This window comes from Phocoena sinus, chromosome 19, assembly GCF_008692025.1.
Source record: "Phocoena sinus isolate mPhoSin1 chromosome 19, mPhoSin1.pri, whole genome shotgun sequence".
Lineage (NCBI taxonomy): Eukaryota > Metazoa > Chordata > Mammalia > Artiodactyla > Phocoenidae > Phocoena > Phocoena sinus.
Window position 1 is genome coordinate 3,401,004 of NC_045781.1, and position 27,513 is coordinate 3,428,516.

At 47.2% G+C, this 27,513-nt stretch overlaps 2 protein-coding genes across 4 annotated transcripts in view; one reads left to right on the forward strand and one right to left on the reverse strand.

Moving 5' to 3' along the window:
* The window catches only part of NLRP7 (NLR family pyrin domain containing 7), a 116,484-nt gene extending 92,923 nt beyond the window's left edge, over nucleotides 1-23,561 (forward strand). The window contains exons 7-8 of the mRNA XM_032612672.1: nucleotides 8,086-8,174; nucleotides 23,542-23,561. Coding sequence (XP_032468563.1) covers nucleotides 8,086-8,095 — 10 coding nt within the window. The 3' untranslated portion in view covers nucleotides 8,096-8,174; nucleotides 23,542-23,561. The remainder of the gene's footprint in view (nucleotides 1-8,085; nucleotides 8,175-23,541) is intronic.
* On the reverse strand, nucleotides 5,419-12,657 carry LAIR1 (leukocyte associated immunoglobulin like receptor 1). 3 transcript variants are annotated; one of them, XM_032612911.1, is made up of 8 exons: nucleotides 12,500-12,657; nucleotides 12,028-12,063; nucleotides 9,807-10,103; nucleotides 7,186-7,296; nucleotides 7,048-7,090; nucleotides 6,927-6,964; nucleotides 6,671-6,723; nucleotides 5,419-6,127 (listed from the first exon to the last, which is right to left on the reverse strand). In XM_032612911.1, exons 1-8 carry the CDS (start codon nucleotides 12,531-12,533, stop codon nucleotides 5,981-5,983), a joined length of 759 nt encoding a protein of 252 aa, XP_032468802.1. In that variant the 5' UTR covers nucleotides 12,534-12,657; the 3' UTR covers nucleotides 5,419-5,980. The 3 variants fall into 3 exon arrangements, with proteins under 3 accessions (XP_032468802.1, XP_032468804.1, XP_032468803.1); XM_032612913.1 differs by having other exon boundaries at nucleotides 12,028-12,135; nucleotides 12,500-12,654; XM_032612912.1 differs by lacking the exon at nucleotides 12,028-12,063 and having other exon boundaries at nucleotides 12,500-12,654.
* Nucleotides 23,562-27,513: the final 3,952 nt, after the last annotated feature.

A 27,513-nucleotide genomic window follows, 5' to 3' on the forward strand; every position in this document is an offset into this window, starting at 1 on the left:
TGGTGTGTTTTAATTTCCGGTTGATCTCGTCCCCACTACCCGCATAGCTCTTCTCTTTGTGTGTTTTCTTAAGTATTCTTACGTTTTTATTTTTGCATATGGAGCTTAGTATCAACTTGTCTAGTTCAAGAAGAAAAGCTTGTTAAACTCAAAAAAGCTTTTGCACAGCGAAGGAAACCATAAACAAAACAAAGACAACCCACAGATAGGGAGAAAATATTTGCAGATGATGTGACTGACAAGGGATTAGTCCCCAAAATTTACAAACAGCTCATGAGGCTTAATATCATCAAAACAAACAACCCAATCCAAAAATGGGCAGAAGACCTAAATAGACATTTCTCCAAAGAAGATATACAGATGGCCAAGAGGCACATGAAAGGATGTTCAACATCGCTAATTATTAGCGAAATGCAAGTCAAAACTACAATGAGGTATCACCTCACACCAGTCAAAATGGCCATCATCAAAAAATCCACAAACAATAAATGCTGGAGAGGGTGTGGAGAGAAGGGAGCCCTCCTGCGCTGTTGGTGGGAATGTAAGTTGGTGCAGCCACTGTGGAGAACAGTATAGAGGTTCCTTAAAGAACTAAAAATAGAGCTACCATATGATCCTGCAGACCCACTCCTGGGCATATATCTGGAGAAAAACATGGTCCAAAAGGATACTAGCACTCCAATATTCATTGCAGCTCTGTTTACAATAGCCAAGACCTGGAAGCAACCTAAGTGTCCATCGACAGACGAATGGATAAAGAAGATGTGGCATATACGTACAATGGAGTATTACTCAGCCGTAAAAAGAAACGAAATTGAGTTATTTGTAGTGAGGTGGATGGACCTAGAGACTGTCATACAGAGTCAAGTCAGTCAGAAAGAGAAAAACAAATACCATATGCTAACACATATATATGGAAACTAAAAAAAAAAAAAAAAAGGTTTTGAAGACCATAGTGGCAGGACAGGAATAAAGACACAGACATAGAGAATGGACTTGAGTTCACGGGGAGGGGGTAGGGTAAGCTGGGACGATGTGAGAGAGTAGCATGTACTTATATATACTACCAAATGTAAAATAGCTAGTGGGAAGCAGCCACATAGCACAGGGAGATCAGCTCGGTGCTTTGTGACCACCTAGAGGGGTGGGATAGGGAGTGTGGGAGGGAGACGCAAGAGGGACTAGATACGGGGATATATGTATATGTATAGCTGGTTCACTTTGTTATAAAGCAGAAACTAACACACCATTATAAAGCAGTTATACTCCAATAAAGTTGTTTTTAAAAAAGTGAAAAGAATAGGGCATTCTCTGGAGGGTTTGTACAAAGTTTAAATATGCTAATGTTTGCATAGAACTAAAAGAGCCATTGCACCATTTTAAGAGCTGGCTGAATCTACGTTGAATTTTTAAAATATTCTTAAGATATATAAGAACATTTTAAATACCAGGCCTGTAACAGGCATGCAGGTTTCTTATGTGTCTATCAAAAAGATACACAAGACGAAAAAATTGAGAACTCAGTGCTGGCGCCCCCTCGCTGGTCTTCAGGCTAACGTTTCGTTTTTTTGTTGTTTTTTGCGGTATGCGGACCTCTCACTGTTGTGGCCTCTCCCATTGCGGAGCACAGGCTCCGGACGCGCAGGCTCAGCGGCCATGGCTCACGGGCCCAGCCGCTCCGCGGCATGTGGGATCCTCCCGGAACGGGACACGAACCCGCGTCCCCTGCATCGGCAGGCGGACGCTCAACCACTGTGCCACCAGGGAAGCCATAACGTTTCGTTTTAATCTGAGTGGGAACCGCCGGTCTGACCCCGTAAGTAGGGCGGTGACCACCTACACGTCCCACTCACAGCGGGATCGGGGCTCTCCGGGCGAGGGGCTCCCGGTGAGCCCACGTCCTTGGCGGCGCAGCTGGTCCTGCTCCGGAGACGGGGTCGTGCAGATCCCAAGTGTTTCCATGTTGAGACAGCACGGAGTGGCCTTGTTTAGAAGCCCTGTAGCTTCAGCAACAAGGCTAAGTAATCAAGTGGGCAGTTGTGGACGGACCTAAATCTGTGTGAACTGACATGAGGAAAGAATAGATTTGGTTATATCTGTTCATATAACACGTCCATGAGGCCCGCCCACGTGTCAGTGATGGAGCGGGGGCGGGGTCAGGGGGAGAGGCACGAGGTCTCCCAGGTGTGGAATTCAGAGGGCGCTGGGCGGACTGACATGGTGCACGTGGAACAGAAGATGAAGAGCAGACTTAGGCAGATATGGGGATCTGCTTTCTGCGCAGCCAAGGCAGGGTAAGCCCGTACCCGGGCGGAGGCCGTCTCACTGTGCGTTTCAGCTGTGTAACTATTGCAGCCAGTAGACCCAAAAGTGTAACGACTCATGTGGTAGGAATTAGTTCATCTTCCATGAAACAGGTGAAGCTGATTCCAGCTCAGCAGGGAGGTGCTTTAAAATACTGTGTATTAATTCTAAAATGTGAGGGAGCAGATCAGGAGACGCCTTCCATTGAAAAGATATTTCATCACAGTTCCCAGGAGGAGGGGGCATGCATGCCACCCACCAGGGCCACGTAGGGAAGCACCAGAGACAGAAAGAAGGAGATGGAGTGAGGGGAAAATGGGAGCCTTTACTGTGGTTTCCACAAGAAGGAATGGGCAGGAAAGGGTAAGCAGGCATGGGATTGCCTGGGTTAATGATTTCAGCGGGTTCTGGGGTGGAGGGGGCGCCCCTAGTTGTCATGTGCTTGGCCCTAGCGTGACAAGGGCAGGTGGATCGTGGCCCAGACTGTGGACCCCCATAAAGGAGGGGGTGCGGTGTGGACTCTGGGTTGACTGCTTTGTATTTTATAAGTGCACCCCAGGAAGAGGATTCTTGCTCAGGAGCTGGGGCGGGGGGGGGGGCAGTGAGGGAGGAGGCGGGAGGACAATGCAAGTGACTCAGGCATATTATCGGGTCATCTAGGAAAAGGTGTGTCCAGTATCGACCTTAAAATTAAATGTCGTTATTTTACTGGCAAAATGAGTTTATTTAGGAATGGCAGAGGAATTGCGATTCAGGACATTCAAACTATGGCAAACCACAGTCAAGTCCAGAGAACAATGAAGAGGAATGTTACTTTACAGAGAAAAAGGAGGAAGCTGGAAGGGGCTGCTCTGACTGAAAGTCCCTTGGAGGAAACCAAGAGGTCAGGGTGGTTGTTGGTTTCTCATTGGCTGGGCTTTGCTGTTTCTCCTTGGCTAGGTTGTGACTGTTTCTCATTGGCTGGGCTGAGGCTGTTTTCTCATTGGCTGAGTTGTTGCTGTTTCTCATTAGCTGAGCTGGTGCTGTTTCTCATTGGCTAGGTTGTGACTGTTTCTCATTGGCTGGGCTGAGGCTGTTTTCTCATTGGCTGAGTTGCTGATTCTCATTAGCTGAGCTTGTGCTGTTTCTCATTGGCTAGGTTGTGACTGATTTTCATTGGCTGGGCTGAGGCTGTTTTCTCATTGGCTGAGTTGTTGCTGTTTCTCATTAGCTGAGCTGGTGCTGTTTCTCATTGGCTAGGTTGTGACTGTTTCTCATTGGCTAGCCTGTTGCTCTTTTCATTGGCTGGGCTATTGCTGGGCGAGGAGAAAATCATCTTTCTGAAAATCAAGCTTCTTCCTGCCTAGGAATGTAAAGTAAGCTGCAGCAGAGGGTAGGGGTGAGAGAGCTCCCCTTTAGGGCTTCCCAACTCCGTCTTAAATTAGGTTTCCCTTTATTAATTTTCACACTAGCATATGCACGTATGACACATATTAAAGCATCAACTTTATAGAAACCTGAACTATGACTAATACAAGGGGTACAGCAGGCTCTATTCTATGGGGTCATCTGGGAACCAGGTGCCACACTCAGCCTGTGGGTCCACGGTCACCCAGGGCATCCACATCCATCAGCAGAAGGGAAGAGCCGTGAGGATCTTGTGTGGCAGGTTCACGGGCCAGGCCTGGAAGAAGCTCCGTCCATCCAGCTCACATGCCACTGTGAACTTCATCCCAGGACACACATAACTGCAGGGAGGCTGGGGAGATCATCTCGCTGGGAGCCCAGGAAGGGAGGACACGGTGCTGGTGAGCAGCCAAAGTCCTGTCACACAGGGACCACCTGTCTGTCACTTTGAGCACCGGGTGGGGGGGTTAACGGGTTGTGGGGTGCGTTTCCAGCCTCCACTGCTTCCTCCCCGACCTCCTCTTACGTAGAGGTTCTAGGGACACAAGAAATAGACTCTCAAACATTGATCATTTCACAAGCTAGTGGAAGAAGGAAACATTCCTGCAAGGAGGTACTTAGAATTCAGAGTGAGGCATTCAAGCCCAGAGGAGCCCACAAGCGGAGGTGGTGCTGAGGCCCGACACCCGCTCAGGTAGACAGAATAACAGCCCCAAAGATGTCCGCATCCGACGCCCTGGAGCCAACTGCTGTGTTACCTTAGGTGCAAAAAGGGTCTTTGCAGGTGTGATTGAGTTAAGGATCTCGGGGAGGGGGGAATGAGCTTGTATGTTCCAGGTGGACCCAATGTAATCACCAGGGTCTTTGTAAGAGGGAGGAGGCAGGTGAGAGAGGGAAGGAGGTGCGACCACAGAAGCAGGGGTCCTAGTCAGAGGGAGGATTTGCAGAGGCTACAGTTCTCCTTGAAGGCAGAGGAAGGGGCCCCGAGCCAAAGAATGCAGACGGCCCCCAGACGCTGCTAAAGGTAAAGGAATGGGCTCTGCCCTGGAGGCTTCAGAAGGAGCGCAGCCCTGCTGACCCCTGATTTTAGCCCAGTTTAACATGTTCGCCTCTGAGCTCCTGAACTGTAGGATAATAAGTTGTGTTGTTTGGTGCCCCATGTGAGGGGTTCGTTACAGCAGCAACTGCAAGCTTGTTGGGATGAACAGCCTCCAATCCCAAACCTGAAGGGCATTAGCCAGGTGACGGGTGAAGGTCAGATCAAGGACAGTGTCCTACAGCTGATGGGTCCTCTTGTGTTTGGAGAATGCATGGCGTCCAGTGGGGATGAACTGAAGTAGGGGTGGGAAATGGGGACCTGCACGTTCCTCTGGGTGGACCTAAAGCCCGAGGGACCCTCCGTGTGCAGTCGTGGTCTCATCAGCTCCCTCGCCCACTCCACACGTGTCCATGCGTGTGGGTGTGTGCATGTGTGTGTGTGCATGCGTGCATTCGTGGGCGTGCACATGGCAGGGGGGATGGGAGCTGTATCAGGTGGGGCAGACCTGCGCCTTCACCCAGACAGAAGTCCCCTCAGACATCTCCCTCTCTCATCCCTGAGACACACTTGAATCAGAAAACACGGATGCCCTTTTTGTCGTTTCCCTCACTAAGTTTTGAGTGACTGTGGAGGCAGAGACTGAGACCTAGAACCTGTGTACCCCAGCACCACACGCAGGGCTGATGCAGTTGGGCCTGTGAGGACATTTATTGATGAACAAGGCAAAGCATGATCCAGAAAACAGGGTATCAGCAATGAGCTGCATAAGTATAGCGCAGAGTCAGGATCAACACCTGAACTCTAGGAAGGTTTGTACAGTCAGCTGAGAAAACAAAACAGATCTTTGGGGGCAGGGGAGGATTCACAGAACATATCTGGAATCAGCTGGGTGACTGTAGGACCATAGCTGGGTCTCTAGAAACAGCCAAGAGACTGCAGCTGGGTCTCTGGAAACAGCCAAGCACTATAGTTGGGTCTCTGGAAACAGCCAAGGGACCACAGCTGGGTCTCTGAAACAAGTGCTACACGTCCTCTCCAAGGAGCTAGTTGATTGTGGGCGGGGCCACATGGTGAATGAATCTCCTAGAAGTTGATTGGGGGTCTCAGGACTCCAGCTCTTGGCAGCAGGAGAATTGACCGGATGACTTCAGGAAGGGCCGGTTCCACAGGGAAACCCTCCAAATGTCCACTGCAGGCTTTTGCAAGAGTGCCCTCCTGTGTCTTTAGTGCAGAGGCCAGGTGGGCCTGGGGTCAGTTTCTGGCAAGGGCTGCATACATGCTGGACTTGGCTGTGGGCTCTGTGGACGGTGGGGACACAGCTCTGCCCACCCTCTGTGTGAGGGCCGGGTGGTCCAGCTGGGCATATATCACCTCCTGGGGACCTCGTGCAGCAGAGGCCTGAGGAGAGAGACTCAGGGTGAGTATGGGTGGCTGAGGTGAGGGAGGGGCTGTGGGAGGGGAAGACTGGTCGCCAGACGCCAGGTGCCCCCGCACATCCCACCTCCTGAGTCGCCGTTGTGTAGTCCCCTCCCTCAGAGAAGCAGGGTTGGTCTGTGTGGCCAACAGAATATGGCAGAGTGAGGGCCACCTGCAGGGGAGGCCACAGAGGACAGTGTGCCTTCTGTTCCTCCCTCTTTGGGGTCCCTCCCGCCGGAGGAGGCCGGCCGCCATGGAGAAGCCCGTGTGGTGGGGAAATGGGGCTCCTCCCCACAGCCAGGGGACTGAGCCATCGTGGAAGTGGATCTTCCAGCCTCAGTTGAGCCTCCGATGAATGCAGCCCTGGTTGGCATCTTGACAGCGACATCGGGACAGACCATGAGCCACCACCGCCCAGCTGGTCCGATTCCTAATTCCTGGCCCAGGAAACTGAGATGATTTTGTTAAGCTGCTAATTTCAGCGGCTTTGGTACCCAGCAGGAGGTGACCAATGCAAGCACTTACTGAGTTGTCCACTTCCCCACTCTTCTCAGGAAGTCTGTTGACAGTGGCCAGATCTGGCAGGGAGAGGACAAGGGGTCAGTTCTCTGGGGTGGACCTTAGGAGGCAAATACGTCTGACCTCACAGCTTCATATTTGGCCTCCCACCCCATCTGGAACATTCTAGAATGCTCCCGAACGCCCCCTACCACATTGCTTCCTGATGGCACTGAATCCCCACTTCCCCGCTCCCAGACCTGTCCCCCATCCTTGTCTTTACCTGGTGTCCCATCTGCGACGTCATCAGCTAGGCTGAGCCTGAGGGGAAAGAACACGTGAGCCCTCGGGGCTGCCTGGGGGCAGGGGGTTGGGGGCCCGGGGGTCACTCCCAGGAGCCTCACCTCTCCTGGGGCCTCTGCTCCTCACCTTTGCTTCTTGGGGGCCCTGGGGACAGTCGGGTGTGAATTCAGAAGAGAAGCCTTCTTCCCAGCACCCCAAACAGCCCGCCCGGGTCACCCCACCCTGTCCCTGAGACCTACTCCGTTTTCTCTCGTGCCGACGATGGAGGAGGAAAAGGCCCAGGAGAAGGAGACAAAGGAGAAAGGCCACAGGGACCCCAATGAGAATATAAAGATGCTCTGTCGGCAGGCCTGCGGGAGGTGGGAGGGTGGAATCCTATTACCAGCAGCATGCGTTTATCGAGCACCGGCAGCGTGCCCGTCGCGCGCTGGGCGCTTGTCGTGTCCCCACTTACACGTGAATCTCTCATGCCCAATAGTCCTGTGACATGATCTCCACTTTACAAAACCGGGTCTGAGCGCTGGAGTCCTCTGTCCATAGGGCACTGGTCAAGCTGGGATATGACCGGCACCAAAGCCCCTTCTTTCCCCCTTTCACCAAAGAGCACCACCGGGCTCGTGCTTCGGCGTCCCCCTCGCCCATCAGGACGGTCATTGTCCTGCGGATGCGTCTGTGTCTCCGAGGAGTGAGGAGGGTCTTGGTCAGAGGCCTGATCTGGACAGAGAAGCTTCTGAGTCCCCCATCCCCACCTCCAAGGGGTCTCCTCCCCGGACCCCGACCTGCTCCCTCTAGAACAACCCCATGGACCTTTCTGTGAGGATGGTAACCACCACGGTAGTCACGCCGGGACAATTTTCACTGAAATTTAGGTTAACTAAACTTAAAAGTCAGATCGCCATTTGCACTAGCCACTGCGCTACCCCTGGCTAATGACACCCTCCCGGGATGACGCAGATATACAGCATCTCCTTCCTGCAGGAGGTTGCGTGGGACAGCGCTGCTCTCTGTGCTTTGTGCACCTTTACAGAGACGATAACCCAGTAGGAATCGAGAGCGGGAACCTCTGCCTGCTCACCTCCTTCTGGGTTCCCACCCCAAACACAAGAATCCCCATCTCTGATCTCTTCTGTTTTTCGCAGCAATCCCTGATGGGGCGGAAATGCTCTTCTGTGAGTGAAGAAGCCAAGACCCGATGTCCTCGAGCTGCCTGAAGCCCAGCCTTTAGCAGGTGAGAGGTTGCAGCGCCCGCCACGAGCTGCACTCCACGCATGCGCCTTTTGTCCATCACCTCCTTTACATCTCCTAAGTGCGGTGCTCAGCGTGGCTCATTTTACAGGTGGTCCAACTGAGATCTTGGGGGCTGGTACACCCACAAGGTCGGAGCGCTTCATCCCCTCTTCTGGTCAGCGCCCCCTCCCTCCCACTGCTCCAGAGGTTGAGTCCTCAACATCCTTTAAAACAGAAAATTTCATTTCTTGGAGCATCCCTTCCTCAACACTGTGTCCTTGGTCCAGGATCCACGACCCCATCCTGCGTTTTAACGCCATTGCTGCTTGAGCTTCCCCTGATGACATTTACTACGATTTAGAATAGCATATATGTTATACACGTACAAATAATATATAGCAATATGTTTACATCTATAATATATTACATATTATATAAATATGCTTAATGCTTCAATAGTAAATATAAATATGTTTTAAAGTATGTGTTTTTAACTTACATATGTATAATTTAATTTATATGAATAATTTAAATTATACATAATTCTATACATAAAAATTATATCAATTATACATATTTAATATATATTATGGTACACATTTTAATATTTACATATACAGATTATAGTAATACATAATACATGATAACATAATATGTAACACACATTACTCATGTAACAATATAGTAATGTATATTATATTGTATTATATATTTAATAGCGTAACTGTATTCTAATTTACTTAAATTATAGATCTGAAATTTTACATTGTAAGTTATATGTTTATATTTTTATATGCCCATATATACTTATATACATCCCTATTATTCATTCTAATGAATTCTCCCGCTAAAGTTTGGGAAGCCAGGGACCCTTTCTCCTCATTCACCATGTGCGTCAGTCCCACGGCAGGAGGGTGTCTGGTGCACACGAGGTGAGAAGAAAATATTTCCTCGGTATTAATAAGATTAGCACTTCTCCAGGTTGTCCCATTTGGCAGCATATTTAAGCGGGTGTCCTGTGTACGTGAACTCCTGTGTCCCCAAAGCAGCACGGTGGGGTCGGTGCCCCAGGAGGGTGTGGAGGGGGTCAAAGTGTCCCCAGTGGGCGCTGACTCCAGGACATCCTGGGGGCTGACTGCACACAGGGACAGGGACGGCCTCATCCCAGAGGTCCCCCAAAGCACCATCCAGCCCTGGTCAGGGGTCTAGGACCATGTGATGTGCCCGATGGAGGGTGGGCCACACCACAGGGGACACATGGCCTAGGGGGCCCACAGATTCTTACCCAGTGGAAAGGACAGTCAACACCATCTGAGGGAACACAGGTTCCCTTGAAGGGGTCTGTCCTCACCCCATCTCTGGAAGCGCACCCCCCGCCAGCCCAGCAGGGACAGCTCTGTGCCCACCCTGATGCTGGGGCTGAGTGCCCAGGTCACCGTGGTGTCCAGGTGAGACCAGGCTCCAGGGACCTGAGCCAGGTGTGAAGGCAGAGAGATGTGTGTGCAGAGGGAAGAGGGAACCAGAGGGCTTGGGGGTCAGGAGGGGGCAGGGGAGCCTGTGGACGGAGGACACAGCTGGGGACAGGGTCCAGGGACCTGGGGCAGACCTGAGGGCAGAGCAGAGACCTCCTCACCTGTCACCACCAGCTCCAGGGGCTCACTGGGCTCAGACCAGTGACCACCTTTTCGATAGAGGCACTGATAATGCTGGGCAGTGTCTCCACTCACAGCGGTGATGCCGAATCTGGCCTCTGTCTCGTGTGGACCAATTTGAGACACAGTTTTCTCATCCTTGAAGTCACTCCTATCTTCCTTCCTCTCCAGACGGAATTCCTCAGCCCCAGCAGGGCCCCTGCACACAATGGTCACAGGCCACCCCTGGGGGCTTACAGAGTCGGGCTCAGCCCTGGTGGAGCGACTGGGCAGGGTCCCTGGGATGGGTAAGAGCAGAGTCTCAGCATCCATTACGTGAAAATCGTCACATCAGATAATTCACTCATTTTTGTTGCTCAATTCAGTACTTTTTTTCTTTTAAACTTGCAAAGTTGTGCAACCATCACCACAATACAATTTTTTTTTTGGCTGCACTGCATGTGGGATCTTCGTTCCCCAACCAGGGATCAAACCCACACCCTCTGCATTGGAAGCATTCAGTCTTGACCACTGGACCACCAGGGGAGTCCCACAATCCAATTTTAGACCATTTCCATCATCCTCCCCCAAAAGACCCCCCCATGTCCATTCTGTGAGCATATAAATTCCCATCACTGCGGAGTGATTTTCCCCACTTGACTTAAGGACCCTGAGACTTGGTCACGTCTTGCTCAGGGTGACACGGGAGGTGTCAGAGCAGGCTGGGCCCCCGGGCATGTCTGCTGCAGGGGGCGGCTCCCTCCCTGCCCACGGCCACTCTAGGGGGACAGATAGCTGGGAGGGTGGCACAGGATGGGAATGACCGGGTCATTCCTGGGACAAGGAAAGCAGGGGTCTCAGTCGGTAGGAATGATCTGGGCTGGTCTGAAGGGCAGCTGCCAGTCCCAGGTGGGATTGTGTGGGGTGAGGGACGCAGTCTGCAGAGCGGCAGTGGAGGGTGTGTGTGTGTGTGTGTGTGTGTGTGTGTGTGTGTGTGTGTGTGTGTGTGTGTGTAGGAGCTGGAGCACAGATCTCATCCCACATTCCCCAGCAGGCGAGGATCTCTGTGTCCAATGCGAGTCTTCTGTGCTTTCATCCCTGGGTTTTCTCTGTATTTTTACCTTCGTCTCAGCTCATTTCCATTTCCTTGTTACTGAGGCTCTGGAAACTCCAAATGTCTAAACTAGGCTGGGGGCAGGCGGAAGAGCGGGTTTGTAGCCCTGAAACAGGAAGCTGGCCTCACATTCAGCAAAATCCCACAGAGGCAGGGGACTGGCAGAGGTCACTCGTTCGCTCTTTCTTTCTTTTGACCACACCTTAGCTCTCATCTATCTGTTTACTGATGCCTCCATGTACCACTGGTTCCACAAATATGAGAAACACCCAGGATGCCTGCCCTCTTGGGGCTGAAAGTCTAGAGAGAGGATAGCCATTGACAAATAATTGTGCAAATCCACGGGTACAAACGGTGATACATGCCCTCGGGGTGAGTGTGGGAGTCTCGGGGGCAGACAGGAGGCAGAGCTGCTGTCCTCTGGGAGGTCCGAGGGAAGAGATATCTGAGCTAAGATCTGAGGTCAGAGATGAATTCCCCAGGCCGAGGGACAGGGGACACCGGGCATTCAGGGTGGTGCGGAGGTCTGGAGCTGAGTGGGAAGATGGCATTTAGAAAGGGAAAGAAAACCAAGGTAACTGAGATAAGTGGGCCAGACAGCATTGGGACAGACAGATCCAGACCAAAGAGAGATGCGTGGGTCTCAGTCTGTCTGAAGGTAAACTGTGAGAGGACTCGAAGGAAGATTACGGTTTTCCTGAAGATAAATTATATACCATATAGATATTTAAAGTTTTTAAGTAAAACTTTTAAATGATCATTTAAAACCACATCACTGTGTGATACAGTCCGTACGGGAGGATGGAGACGGTGGGATTGAGGACGATTCTGAGTCTGCCCTTGGCGAGGTCATGTTCTCTGCCCAGGGGCTGCCGAGGGAGATCTGGGCTTGTGCGGGGAGAGCTCGTGGGTTCAGCCTGGTCTGTATGATCTGAATCGTCCCTGGGGGCCATCAAGAGCAGAGGGGGAGAACGCGGGAGAGACCTGGGCGAGGGTTTTACATTGGGGGTTGTTTGCAATTCGAGGTGTATGTCAGGGCCCCCAGGATCGGCTCCACTCTCACCTACATCTGCCTGCGGGGTGCAGAGGGGATTGGGGAGAAGACTCACCCGCCTGTGTGTGCATCGTGTGACCCAGACAGAGCACTGGAAGAGAAGTTCTAGTGAGAAAGACGCCCACTGTACGGTTTCCTCATGGGGCCGCAGTCAAGCGGGGGCCTTGAGGAGCCAGCGGGGTAGGGGGTGGTCATCGTCCCATACTTTCCCGACACCCCGGTCAACATTGCATCTGAGTACGAGCCCCCTCCTTGCTCTGAAATAGTCTCAAGACAAACCCCCAACCCCTCTTCCGAGCAGGTGTTCCTCCCTGCCCCCCAGCCCTTCTCAGTCTGAACTCAACCCCACACCCAGGCACCATTTCCAGCCCTGAACCTTCCATGGTGAGACTTAGGTCTTGGCCAGAGCTGAGGGGGACCACTTTGCCCCGCTAGGGCCCCAGCGTCTTCTGGGCTGGAGTCGGGACGGAGCTGGGAAGCAGAGCCCCTCTGCCCCTGGATTCCTACCCCTCCATTCCAGGACTCACCCAGGCCCAGGAGGTTGGTGGGACGGGGGGACATGGCCCAGACCCTGCCCCCGGCACCGTCCTGGAGTTTGTGAATGAAGGAGAGAGCCTGTAGGCGACAGGAGAGGAGAGGATGTGGTGGCCAGGGCCCCTTTCTGGGGTTTCTACATCAACGGCCGCACACAAAGGGGAAGAGCTCTCTCTCCCCTCCCATCCACGCTTCCCACTGACGAGACAGAGGTGGGGCCTGGCTTCCAAAAGTTGTTTGTTCCCCCTGTGCCCTGAACTCATCTCTGGACGCACCCCTTGAGGTGGGAGCCTCCTTCTCGATCTGTGGGGCGAGCAGAACACGGATTTGTGCGGCAAACTGACTGGACTGTTGGTCCCAGCTCCACACGATAGCCATCTGTTCTTGGGCAGAGAGTTACACCACTTTACGCCACCATTTCCTTGTGTTTAAAATGGGAAGCCCCAAGTCCCCCTCCAGGTATTTAATATTACAATATATGTTACATTCCCAGCAAGGTATTGAGCTCATTAAAAATATCTCACTAACATGGGTTCTCTGCCTATCTTCCCGAAGTGGCATGGGAACCAGGGAAAGGGAGGCTGGGCCATCAGCACATGCAAAATCCTAAAGGGATTGGATGATCAGGAGACAGACCTTGGGAGCTGGCCCTGGGCTTGGGATCAGGTGGGGCACCCAGCTGGGTGCTGAAATAAAGAGCAGGACCAGGGATGGGGAGGGCGTTTGTGCACACGGAGCCCAGTAGGACAGGAGCCCCATCATGGAATCTCACGTCCACTGCCCCTGAGGCCAGGCAAGAGCTGCTTCTCCCAGGGGGTAGCTGTGCCAGACATTGATGTCTACACAGCAGCCGATGCTCACTTTTTCCTTATTAACAGAAACCTAGTTCTGTTTGAGTGGCTATGTTCCAACCCTGGAGCTGAGGGATGGGGGGAGTGCAGAGGATAAAATTTGGGTTAAGGCAATCCAGCAATCCCATTTGCAGTGATTGGTCCAGAGGGGGCACATGAGCATGTATGGCCAATGATACTTAAAGCAGGATATATCAGGGTTTCTGGGAATCATATTTGTCTCTTAATAACAGAGAGTCTCATAAGAGTTTTGCCTCCTTTTCTCCTGTCCATGGGCAGCTATATCATGATGATGTGATATCTGGAGCTGCAGCAGCCATCTTGCAACCATGAGGCAACAAGCTTGACTACAATAGCAGAAATACTGAACAAACTGAGGGGAAAGAATACAAGATCCAGGGTTCATAGAAGGTCCCCAAATGCTGAACCAGCCCTGGTACTGCCTATCCCTGGAATTCTTAACAAGTAAACAATAAATATACTAGATTTTCTGTCAAAATTTCAGACTAAATCTGTGGACCATGCTCCATTTTAAAATAATAATTATTTTAAAAACTAAAATTGCTTAATAGACTATTTTAAAGGTCTTCTTAAATGCCTCAAAGAAATGAACACTAAGTGAAGGCTATGTAGTCAAAAATTAAAGGAAGACAAGATTCCCCAGAGTCAAGTTGAAGGCTGAACATGGCTCTCACCTTGACAGTGATGCATTAAGTTTTATTTTCATGGCCTTGCAGATGGTAGAGACTAAAGGATAAAGTCCAGGGGTCACCCTCGTTGATTAACACCAGCCAGCCCTATGTATCCGTGTTTTTCTGGTCTCTCTCTCTCTCGTCTTCATTAGTGGCTTTTATCAGGTTTATTGAAGGATAATTTGCAGACAACCAACTGCATCCATTAAATACGTGCAATTCAACGAGCTCTGGTAGTTGTGAAACCACCATCATAGTCAAGATTTCCATCACCACCAAGATTCCTTGTTCCCTTTGTGAAAATAAGCAAAGTAACCTCATTTAAAATGGAGCCGGGAAGCCCTGAAAGGGGAACTCGCAGGCATGTAGCACTTGGTGCAGCCTGCACTCCCAGTAGGGAGATGGAAGACGAGAATTATTTAGACAAGGGAGGACATTAATTACATGGGAATTTCATCCCCTGCTTTAAGAAAAAGAAGGAAGATCCTTCCGTGCCCCAGCAACAGTGCTCTAACCACTGCTTCCAGCCAATGAGAAAATGTCAAACGTCTAACTCTTGTTCTTCAGTGAATTTCTGTTCAAAACCATCCTTCCCCGTTTCCTCCTAAAACCCGATAAGAGGTGACCTCCCTTTTATCTCTTTAGACTTGCCTGTGATCCACCATAGCTGGCCTGTCCCAAATAGCAATTTTCTGCGATTCCCGAATAAACCATTTTGCTGCTAAGGAAACTGGCTATTTTATTTTTATGGTCGATACTCTTTGGTCCCAGGTGATCACTGCCAACCAAAGAATGTCACTTTCTATCTGGCCCTACAAGGATTGAGTCATTAGTCACTGGAGTTACTCACTTTCGACACACCCTGAAGGGTGTTCAAGGCAGGGATCTGGAATGAGGCACTCTGTGCTCTGGGAAAGCTGGCAGAACAGGCCTTCAGGGAGTTAGATGTTTTCAGGAGAAGATTTTATGAACCCAATTTCTTGCATCTTCTCGTACTTAGAAAAGCACTAAAGTCATTAACTAAGGTATCTGTTCCTCGTGAGTAGCAGCAACTTTCTACGTAGATGTGTGCTTGATGGCATGGACGCCTTCTCCAAAATCACATAGATGCTGATGTCGGAGCAGTTCCTCAGAGCTCTCTGAGAGGCTGTCTGGTGGGCCACAGTCCTCAGTATGTCCCCAGATAAAACAGAACCCCACAGCTCTCACTGTGCATTTTGTGCATTTTTATTGCAGTCAACACCATTGATCCTTCTTTTCTTTTTGGAAAATATGTATCTGCTAACTTATTTTTTTATTGAAGTCTAGTTGATTTACAATATTGTGTTAGTTTCAGGCATACAGCAAAGTGATTTGGTTTTATATATATATATGTAATATATATATATAATATATATAATATATATATAAATATATATAAATATATATAAATATATATATTATATATATATAAATATTATATATATATTATATATTATAAATATAATATATATTATATATATAATATAAATATATTTTATATATTTATATTTATATAAATATATTATATATATAAATATTATATATATAATATATATTATAAATATATATATATATATTATATATATAAATATATAAATATATAAATATATATATATAATATAGATATATTATATATATATGGAAAAAGAATACGTGGGTGTTACTCACGTCTTCTTTTTTTTCAATTCTCTTCCACTATAGGTTATTATTAGACTTCCCTGTGCCATACAGCAAATCCTTGTTTATCTATTTAATGTATGGTAGTGTGTATCTGTTAATCCCATACTTCTAATTTATCCCTCCCCTCCTTTTGCCTTTGGTAACCATAAGTTTGTTTTCTATGTCTGTGAATCTGTTTCTGTTTTGTAAATAAGTTCATTTGTACTGTATTTTAGATTCCATATGTAAGTGATATAATATTTGTCTTTTTCTGTCTGACTTCACTTAGTATGATAATCTCTAGATCCATCTAAGTTGCTGCAAATGGCATTATTTCATGCTTTTTTATGACTGGGTAATATTCCATTGCATATATGTACCACATCTTCTTTACTATTCATCTGTCATGGACTCTTAGGTTACTTCCCTATCTTGGCTATTGGGAATAGTGCTTCAGTGAACACTGGGGTGCATGTATCTTTTCAAATTAGAGTTTTCATCTTTTCCAGGTATATGCCCAGTAGTGGGATTGCTGGGTCATACGGTAGTTCTATTTTTAGTTTTTTAAGGAACCTCCATACTGTTCTCCATAGTGACTGCACCAATTTACATTCCCACCAGCAGTGTAGGAGGGTTCCCTTTTCTTCACACCCTCTCCAGCATTTATTATTCATAGATTTTTTGATGATAGCCATTCTTTTCTTTCTTTCTTTCTTTCTTTCTTTCCTTCTTTCTTTCTTTCTTTCTTTCTTTCTTTCTTTTTTAACATCTTTATTGGAGTATAATTACTTTACAATATTGTGTTAGTTTCTGCTGTATAACAAAGTGAATCAGCTATACATATACATATATCCCCGTATCTCCTCCCTCTTGCGTCTCCCTGCCACCCTCCCTATCCCACCCCTCTAGGTGGTCACAAAGCACCGAGCTGATCTCCCTGTGCTATGTGGCTGCTTCCCACTAGCTATCTGTTTTACATTTGGTAGTGTATATATGTCCGTGCTACTCTCTCCCTTCATCCCAGCTTACCCTTCCCCCTCCCCGTATCCTCAAGTCCATTCTCTACGTCTGCATCTTTATTCCTGTCCTATCCCTAGGTTCTTCAGAACCATTTTTATTTTTAGATTCCATATATATGTGTGATGACAGCCATTCTGACAGGTGATACCTCATTGTAGTTTTGAGTTACATTTCTCTAATAATTAGCGATGTTCAATATCTTTTCATGTGCCTGTTGGCCATCTTTATGTCTTCTTTGGAGAAATGTTGGTTTAGAGCTTTGCTAACTTATTTTTTAAACAAACCTACCTTGTCATAATTTTAGATTTGCAGAAAAGTTGCAAAGACACAGAAAAATCCCATATGCCCTTCACCCAGTTTCCCCTAATGTTAATGTTTCGCATAACCATAGTACATCTGTCAAAAACAAGCAATTAACATTGATTCAATCATTAACTAGTACAGACTTTATTTGGAATTAATCCGTTTTTTCACTAATGTTCTTTTCCTGTGCAAGGATCCAATTCAGAGTAACATTTGGATTTAGTTCTCGCTGTTTTAAATACAGAGAAGAGTTTCTGTTTTCCTCGTTGGATCCTAATTACTATTCCCATCGTACCTGAAGGGCGTATGCAAGGAGGATATGGGGACAGGCTGACTACTTAGGAAAAGAATGGCTAAAAGAATTAACATCTACAGGGACTTTCCTGGTGGCGCAGTGGTTAAGAATCCGCCTGCCAATTCAGGGGACAGGGGTTCAAGCCCTGGTCCGGGAAGATCTCACATGCCATGGAGCAACTAAGCCTGTGCGCCACAACTTCTGAGCCTGCGTTCTAGAGCTAGCGAACCACAACTACTGAAGCCTGTGTACCTAGAACCCGTGCTTCACAACAGGAGAAGCCACCGCAATGAGACGCCTGTGCACCGCAACAAAGAGTAGCCCCTGCTCACCACAACTAGAGAAAGCCCGCGTGCAGCAACAAAGACCCAACGCAGCCAAAAAAAAAAAAAAAAAAAAATATATATATATATATATATATATATATATATATATATATACATGCTCAAGAATTAGTATCTACAGCTTCCTCCTAGGCCAGCAGGTCCATCAGGGCAGTTATTCTGGTTTTTTCTTTCCGGAAGTTGATGTGGAGCTGTCATCCCTCACTATTCACAGTAAGGCCCCCAACCTTTGCATCCTTCTGACACATGGATCTCCAACTGGAGAACATTCATGCCCAAGGCTCAATACAGGTCAAAATGATTTTTGAAATCAAATACAGAGTAAATGTGTGCTAATGTTCTATTAATTCATTAACGATGGAAGGGGAATCAAGATCCCACATGCGGGCTTCCCTGGTGGCGCAGCGGTTGAGAGTCCCGCCTGCCGATGCAGGGGACGTGGGCTCGTGCCCCGGTCCGGGAAGATCCCACATGCCGTGCGGCGCGGCCCCCCCAAAAAAATTGAGCACTCTCATGTTTTCCGGTAACTTCTCTCCAAAGGTAATGCCTACGCTAACTTCTAACAGCATGGGTTAAATTTGCTTGTTCTGGTTCTTTACGTCAACATGAAACTTCTCTGCGCTCTGTGTGTGTGTGTGTGTGTGTGTGTGTGTGTGTGGCTTCTTCTGTTCAACCAGATGTTTGTAAGATTTGTCCATAATAATGCAGGGAGCTGTAGACCTTCAGCTGTGGTTGCTCTGGAGAATTCTACTGCGTGAATCACCACAACGAGTATATCCGTCCTAGTGTAAACAGGCATTTGCTTAGCTTCTAGTTTAGGTTATGATGGAGAGTGCTGCTTTGAATTTCTTAATACATGTGAAGTGATGAACATATATGTGCATTTTTCGTTGGAATAAACCTACAAGTGTAACTGCTGTGTGTTGTGCTATGCGTTTATTCAACTTTAGTAGGTACTGCTGAACGTTTTTCAAAGTGATTGTATTAACCAATACGGATTAATTAATTAATCTGAGTGTCTCGTCATTCCACATCCTCACCAACCCCTCCAGTTTTGCATCTTTTTATTTTAGCCACGCTGTGATGGGTGGTGGTACCTTTGTGGTTTTACTTTGCGTTTCTCTGATGACTATGGTTTTTGGTCATTTGAATATTCGTTTTATTTTTGTGAAATGTCTATTTGAGTCATTTTCTCATTTCAGAAAATTGGGTTGACTTTTTTACTAAACCATAGGAAGCTTTCTCTTTTTTTTTATTATGCATGTGAGTCCTTTATCAGATATGTTCATTGTGATTATTCCTGGTCTAGCTGGGGTTCACTTTCTTATTGGGGCATTTTGAAGAATAGAATTTCTGAATCTTATTGTAGTCCAGTTTATCTAATTTTTATTTTATATTTAGTGCCGCTGCAAAATGCGAAGAAGCTTCCTGTGTATTCCTCCCAGAACTATATATGTACTTTCTGTTTTGTGGTTTGTTTTTTTTTTTTTGCGGTACGCGGGCCTCTCACTGTCGTGGCCTCTCCCGTTGCGGAGCACAGGCTCCGGACGCGCAGGCTCAGCGGCCACGGCTCACGGGCTCAGCCGCTCCGCGGCATGCGGGATCCTCCCAGACCGGGGCACGAGCCCGTGTCCCCTGCATCGGCAGGCGGACTCTCAACCTCTGCGCCACCAGGGAAGCCCTATATGTACTTTCTAGATTTAGATCTTCAGTCCTTGGGAAATAATGGTGTGTGTGTATGTTGTGTGCTAAGAGTCCACAAACATTTTTCATGTGGAAATCCGATTGATACAAGCACAATTTATTCTCATGGAGCTCCTGGATATCCTGTGTCATATAGCAGGAGACTGAACGCATCTGCCTCCAGCCTTTCTGTTCTGTTCCAACGTTTAGTTCGTGTATCTGTGCAGCCATATCACATGGATCCAGACACTCTAGCTTCATGACGCCTAGGAGTGTGCGTCTTCCAGCTTTGTTTTTCTTTTTCAAGATATCATTGAATAATTTTGGCCCTCGGTATGTCTAAGAAAAAAAAACTCCCTGGGTTTTATACATACCTAGCAGTTCGTATCTGCTAATCTCAAACTCCTAATTTGTCCCTCTCCCCACCCGTTCCCCTTTGGTAACCAGAAGTTTGTTTTTGTCTGTGAGTCTGTTTCTGTTTTGTAAATAAGTTCATTTGTATCATTTTTTAGATTCTACATGTAGGTGGTATCATATGCTATTTGTCTTTCTATGTCTGACTTACTTCATTTAGTATGACGATCTCTAGGTCCATCCATGTTGCTGCAAATGGCATTATTTCATACTGTTTTATGGCTGAGTAGTATTCCATTGTATATATGTACCACATCTTCTTTATCCATTCCTCTGTCAATGGACATTTAGGTTGCTTCCATATCTTGGCTATTGTGAATAGCGCTGCTATGAACACAGGGGTGCATGCATCTTTTTGAATTAGAGTTTTCATCTTTTCCAGATACATGCCCAGGAGTGGGATTGCTGGATCATACGGTAACTCTGTTTTAGTTTTCCCCTGGGTTTTGATTGAAATTTCATCAAATCCACAGACTCCTTTTGGGACTATCCACATCTTTACAATATTGAGTCTTTCTATGCTCTATTTAAAATTTAGGACTTCAGGGTTTCTCTCAATATGTTTTGTAGTTCAGTGTGGTGGTCTTACACATCCTTTCTTAGATTTATTGCTTTAATTACATGTTTTTAGATTATTGTGTATGTCATCGGTTTTTTAAAATTTTATTTCTAACCCCTCTTTGTTTTTTCTTTTTGCTGTTATGAAGAAACATGGTTGGGTTTTTGTGGACCTTCTATATAACAGCCTTGCAAAATTCATTTATTAGTTTTGAGTTTGTATAGTCTCTTGGATTTTTTATATATACAACAGTATATTCTCTTTTCAGTGACAGTTTGTATTACTTTGTTTCCAATACTTATGGCTTTCATCCCTTTTCCTTGCTTTTTTGTACTGGCTAGAATCGCTAATGAATATAAATGATGACATCAAGATTTCACCGTTTAATATGATGCTTTTTGTAGGGCTACTTACATCTTCTTTACCAGATTAAGAAATTTCCTATTTTACGGTAGTTTGTATTTTTTTGTTCTGTTTTGTTTCCTTTACCGTGAATGGCCATTTAATTTTCTTAAATGTGTTCTGCATCTGTCATATGTTCTGCATATAATTTACCTCTGTCAATGAGGAAAGTTATAGTGATGTGGTTTTTTTATTTTATGGGGTTTTTTTGGCTGTGTTGGGTCTTCATTGCTGCGCCTGGGCTTTCTCTAGTTGTGGCGAGCGGGGGCTACTCTTCGTTGCAGTGCACAGGCTTCTCATTGTGGTGGCTTCTCTTGTTGTGGAGCATGGGCTCTAGGCACGTGGGCTTCAGTAGTTGTAGCATGCGGTCTCAGTAGTTGTGACGCACGGGCTTAGTTGCTCTGCGGCACGTGGGATCTTCCCGGACCAGAGCTCGAACCCTTGTCCCCTGAATTGGCAGGAGGATTCTTAATCACTGTGTGCCACCAGGGAAGTCCCTATTGATGTTTTGGGGTTGTTTTGGCGGTACGCGGGCCTCTCACCGTTGTGGCCTCTCCCGTTGCGGAGCACAGGCTCCGGACGCGCAGGCTCAGCGGCCACGGCTCACGGGCTCAGCCGCTCCGCGGCATGTGGGATCTTCCCAGACCGGGGCACGAACCCGCGTCCCCTGCATCAGCAGGCGGACTCTCAACCACTGCGCCACCAGGGAAGCCCCCCCTGATGTGTTTTTAAATGTTAAGTCATTCTGCATACAAGGTGTAAATCCCACTTGGTTATAAAATAGTATTGTTATTGTATAGCTATATTATTTGCTCATTTTTATTAAGGATTCTTGACAAGATTAGTTTGTAATATTTTATCACGTAATATCCTTAGTTGGGCTTTGAAATCAAGACCTTGCTCGAATTCCAAAATGGGATATAGAAAACAGAAGAAAAATTTTTTTTCCTCAAAACATTAAAAATAGAACTACCATATGACCCAGCAATCCCACTTCTGAGTATATATCTAAAGGAAATGAAAACAGAATCTCTAAGAGATTTCTGAATTCCCATGTTCACTGCAGCGTTATTCATAATAGCCAAGATATGGAAGCAACCTAAGTGTCACTCAACAGATGAATGGTTAAAGAAGATGTGGTATATTTATAAGTGGAATATTATTCAGCCATGAGAAAAAAGGAAAGACAAATGCTGTACGATCTCACTTCTATAGGACATCTAAAAAAAGCCGACTCGTAGAAATAGAGGGTAGAATGATTGTTTTTTAAGGGCTGGGGTGGGGAAAATGGGGATACGCTGGCCAAAGGGTACCAGCTTGCAGTTGTAAGATGAAGAAGTTCTGGGGATCTAATATATAGCATGGGAGTTAGAGACAACAATACCGTCCTGTAGACTTCAAAGTTGCTAAGAGACTAGATCTTGTTCTCGGCACAAAGAAAAAGAGAAATGGCAACTGTGTGATGGGATGGATGTGTCAGCTAATGCCACAGTGGTAATCAAGGTGCAATATTTAAATGTATCAAATCAATATACTGTACACCTTACACGTAAACAATGTTATATGTCATTATGTCTCAATATAAATAAATAGACAAATTCATGGGATATAAGGTATATTCTCTCTTTTTTCTCACTGAAATGTTTTTTATAAGATTGGTGTTATTTTTCCTTTAAAGTTCGGATGAATCCACTTTGAAGTACTAAACACTGTTTTATATGTACTTATCTTGGGTTTCTCTGAGCTTCTGGAAGCAGTGGCTTGATGGCTGATCCAATTTGGGAAGCAAAATGGATCACTTTGGTTTCTTGTTCTGGTTTGGTTTGGTTTGGTTTTCGTTTGTTTGTTTTCTGGCCGTGCCATGCAGCATGCAGGATTGGGTTCCCTGACCAGGGATCGAACCCGTGCCCCCTGCGTTGGGAGCACTGAGTCTTAACCACTGGACCAGCAGGAAAGTTCCCCAAATGGATCACTTTGGATAATTAAAAGTTGGATAAAATTAAAATTAGATAAAACTGGATAATTTCTAGGTCACGATCTCCTCAAATATTGCTTTTCCTTCACTCTCTCTCATCTTTGCTCCTAGGGCTCCAGTTAATCAAACGTAGAAACTTTTTCCTGTGCGCCACAAGTCTCTTAGAATTTTCCTTTGGGTTTCCATTTTCTTTTCTGAGTACTTCAATCTGGATAGATTTATCTTATGTCCAGTTTATCGTTTCTGTGTTCTGCACTGTTCCGGCCCCCCATGACCATGAAGTCAGGGTCCAAAACTCATTAGGATCCAATGACACGAGAGGTCGTTGTCAGAAAAGCCATTGTGACTGGAGATGTCTTCAGTGACTGAAGTCACCAAGTTCAAGGGAAGCCAGAAAAGCCACGGTCTGCTAAGCAAGACCTGGAACGTTAGCTCATCTCTCTTAGGACAGAAAGGATAAGTCACACCAGGTCTCTGAGTGATGCCTCTTGGTCATATGCGCTCCGGAGACCGTCTGAGCATCTGCTTCAGGGAAGATGCCCATTTTCCTTTGAGTCTCCTTTGCGAAGAGTGTGGGGTGTTAAGGTGGCCAGCCAGCTCCCTGAACCAGCACTGTCCAATTAAAATACAATATCAACCGCAAGTACTAGCCACATGTGCGTTTTTAAATGTCCACGCTAAAAAGCAAAATGAAACTGATGGAAAGTAATTATACCTATGTTTCATTTAACCCAATCTGTTTTAAAACGTTATCTTTTCAGTGTAAAAAATGACCAACGACATAGCTCACACTCTTTGTTTTTACTATGTCTTCCAGGTCCTGGGTGTGTTTTATAATTGAAGCACATCGCGGCTGAGACTGGCTTTGTGTAGATTGATCAACAGACACCTGTGGGTAGCGGCCACCACGCTTGATGGAGCATCTCTAAACACACCCTTGGTGCCTGAAGTAAGTAGAGGTCTCCTTCAGTCAGTACATCTGTCTCTGGCTCTTCCTCTCTTCTGTCTCGCTTAGTCTGACTTTATGCAAATTCTCTGTCTCTCCTTTTTTTTTCTCTGTCTCTGTCTCTGTCAGTGTCCTTCTCTCCCGCTGAGTCTGGAGGGCCTCTCTGTGTCCCCAAGAACCTAAGGTGGACCTCCCATACATGTCACTACCTGGGTAAAAAGCTTAAAACAGCCCATCTGAGCCCCACAGAGGACTGGGGCTAGCTGGGCATGCTCACAGGTGATCACAAGCCTGGGGTATCAGTGGGAGCCCATTGTTCCTAGGAGGATTGATGTTCACCATCCATCATTAGCATCTGAAAGTCCTTGCAAGGGCAGAATCACAGAGCCTGGGGAGAAAGCAGCCCAGGGATGCTCATCACCAAGGGAAGCTCTCCAAGGAGGATCAGGGGACAGAGCGAGGCAGGCAGGTGCTGTCCTGTCCGTGGCCAGCACGTGCAAACAGAGGAACCGAAACAACCCAACTCGACAGACAGGTAGGCAGTGGAGCCCAACTCGACAGACAGACGTGCAGGGTATGATGTACAGAAGCTTAACCCCAAGTATGTCTCGGTTTTCCTGTTGATTTTCTCACAAAAAGGGAAGTAACTCCTTTCCTTGCACTTTGTCCTTCTCACCGCCACCCCCATCAGCAGTGAGGGCTGCTTCTTAGCATAACGGATGTTTCAGCAGCTTTGCAAGCAAACCGCTGCTCACTTATCTGAAACACCATCCGCGACCCACCATCAAGTTCAGATGGGTAATTTGGTTCTTTTCGCGAATGAATTTTATTTCTTAGACTAGTTTTAGGTTCACGGCACAATTGGGCAGAAGAGGGGCCTTCCCTGGTGGCACAGTGGCTAAGAATCCGCCTGTCAATGCAGGGGACAAGAGTTCGAGCCCCGGTCTGGGAAGATCCCACATGCCGCGGAGCAGCTAAGCCCGTGTGCCACAACTACTGAGCCTGTGAGCCACAACTACTGAAGCAGAAGATACCAAGGTTTCCCGTACACCCCCTGCCCCCAGACATGCGCAGCCTCCCGCATTGTCAACACCCTGGCACCAGAGTGGTACACGTGTTACAACTGATGAACTCACATTGACACATCATAACCACCCAAAGCCCGTAGTCTGCATGGGGGCTCACTCTTTTTCTTTTTTTTCTGAATTGTTCTTTTTAATACAGCAGGTTCCTATTAGTTATCTATTTTATACGTATTCGTGTAAGAGGGCTCACTCTTGGTGTTGTACATTTTATGTGTTCGGACAAACGTATAATGCCATGCATCCACCACTGCAGTATCACACAGAGTAGTTTCACTGCCCTCAGATTCCTCTCTGTTCCACCTGTTCATGCTTCCCTCCTTCCTAACCCCTGGCAACAACTGATCTTTTTACTGTATCCATCGTTTTTCCTTTTCCAGACTCATAGAGTTGGAATCATGGGGCATGTAGCCTTTTCAGATTGACTCCTTCCACTTGGTAATAAGCATTTAAAGTTCCTCCATGGTTTTTTTCATGGCTTGATAGCTCGTATCTTTTCCGCACTGAATAATATTCCATTGTGGATGGACCACGGTTTATTTATCTATTCACCTGCTAAACAGCATCTCGGTTGCTTCCAAGTTTTGGCAGTTATGAAAAAGCAGCTGCTTTAAACATCTGTGTGCAGGTTTTTGTGTGGACATAACTTTTCTGGGTTTTTTTTTTTTAACATCTTTATTGGAGTATAATTGCTTTACAATGGTGTGTTAGTTTCTGCTTTATAACCAAGTGAATCAGTTATACATATACGTATGTTCCCATATCTCTTCCCTCTTGCATCTCCCTCTCTCCCACCCTCCCTATCCCACCCCTCTAGGTGGTCACACAACTTTTCAGTTCATTTAAGTAAATACCAAGGAGCACAACAACCAGGGTTAACAGGTCAACCCTGAAATGCCAGTGTCTTAACACAAAGGGAGTTTGTTTCTTACTCATGACCAATGTGGGTCGTATGGTGGTAAGCCGGTTGAGTTTGGTAAGAAACTGCGAAATGGTCAAAATGTACCCTTTTGCGTTTCCCACCAGCAATGAATGCGAGTTTCTGTTGCCCCGCATCCTCGACGGCCTTTGGTGTCAGTGTTTTGGATCTCGGCCACTCTGAGTAGGTGTGTAGTGGAAACTTGGTTGTTAAGATATTCCGTCAGAGAAGTCAGACGGAATGAGATCTTCCTCTGTCTCCTACGGCAACCTTGGACAAGTCCCTTTCCCCATAAACTTTCATAAATGTGAGTTTTGTGAGCTCCCTTTCTTCAGGAGCCAGTTGACCAATATTTAGCCATTGCCTGTCATGCGCTTGGTGTTTGGGATACAGAAGTGAACAAAACAGATACGGTCCCTGTGCTCAGCAGAGCTTCCATCCAGTGAGGGGTTAGAATCAACCAATTAGTTAGCTACTCATCAATTATTTAACGACCATTGTGATATGAAAGAGGGGTAGCACTCACCACTGTAACAGGTCAACCCTGAAATGCCAGTGTCTTAACACAAAGGGAGTTTGCTTCTTACTCATGACCAATGTGGGTCTCCCTGGGAAGAATCTGAAGTTCCTGTCTTAGGAGGTCTCAGGAACATCAGCCTCATCCATCTGTGGCCCCACCATCCTCGTGGGCCACAGTGTCCTCTGCTTCCAACCAAAGGAAAGAGAAAGAGAAAGCAGAAAGGGTATGTCCACCTGTAAGTCGCTGGCCTGGAAGTGATACACATTATTTCTGCCCAACTTTCTTGGCTATATTGACTTACTACAGTCACAAGCAGATGCAAGGGAGACCAGACAATAAAGCTGCCTGTGGGTGGCCACCTCCCAGGAGCATGGAAAGCAAAGGAGCATGTCATTATGACCCCTCCAGCTGACGCACCATCTGAGCTGATGGATGCCTCAATACTGGAAGGAACCAGCTACACTGGAGTTCTGAGGAACATTAAAGGCATGCATTTCCACGTTCTCTCCAGAAACCCACCCAGTGCTGGCTAAGCTGAAGGTAGATGTCACGAGCAACCAGAGGACCGGGGGGTGGCCGTGTGAAGGGGGGTGGGTTCCTCACCGCCCTCGCCCTCTGTTCTTGTCTCTGCGAAGGGCTCCACGTGGCCCATTCGTTTCCCCCTTGATCCGAACACGGCGGGCGGGACCTGAGCCTGGGCAACCTCTGGATAGGCGTCCAACCTGAAACCACCAGCCGCGGCTTCGGCTGCCGTAGTGACTGTGGCGAAGGCCTGAATTGTCTGCTACCGTGTACTATGGGTAGTTGGGTGATTTGGACACGTTCCCGAACTCTGGTGACATCTTTATCCCAGAGCTCAGGATTTCCATCTCTACCCAGACAGAATTCATCAGACCTGGACAGCTCCCGGCCCCAGAGGGTCCTGAAATTCTTCTGGTCCGACACCGAGTCTGGATCACCCAGGAAAATGACTCTAGAGTAGCTTTCTAGAAGGGGATCAAATCTAGAGCCTCACGGGACTCCCCTGGTGGCCCAGTGGTTAAGACTGCATGCTTCCAATGCAGGGGGCACGAGTTCGAGCCCAGGTCAGGGAACTATGATCCCACATGCCGTGTGGTGCAGCCAAAAAAAGAAAAAACCTAGAGTCTCACGGAGTCCGAGCACTTCAGAGTTTAGACTCCAAAAGCACTCCCCAAATGCGCTCACCATCCCAGCCTTTTCTTATCCAGTTCCGGCTCTGCTGGTGAGAGTCGACTGCATTGACCCAGGATAGCCCTTAGCACTTTAGGACACAGACTTACTCTCTCGTATCCAAATCTCGT

Coding starts and splice junctions, on each gene's coding strand:
- LAIR1 (XM_032612911.1), bottom strand. CDS start 12,533: ATGTCCCCCCGTCCCACCAACCTCCTGGGCCTGG. Junction 6,724..6,926: donor CGTCGCAGATGGGACACCAG/GTAAAGACAAGG, acceptor TCTCCCTGCCAG/ATCTGGCCACTGTCAACAGA. Junction 6,128..6,670: donor GTGGGGAAGTGGACAACTCA/GTAAGTGCTTGC, acceptor CTCTCTCCTCAG/GCCTCTGCTGCACGAGGTCC.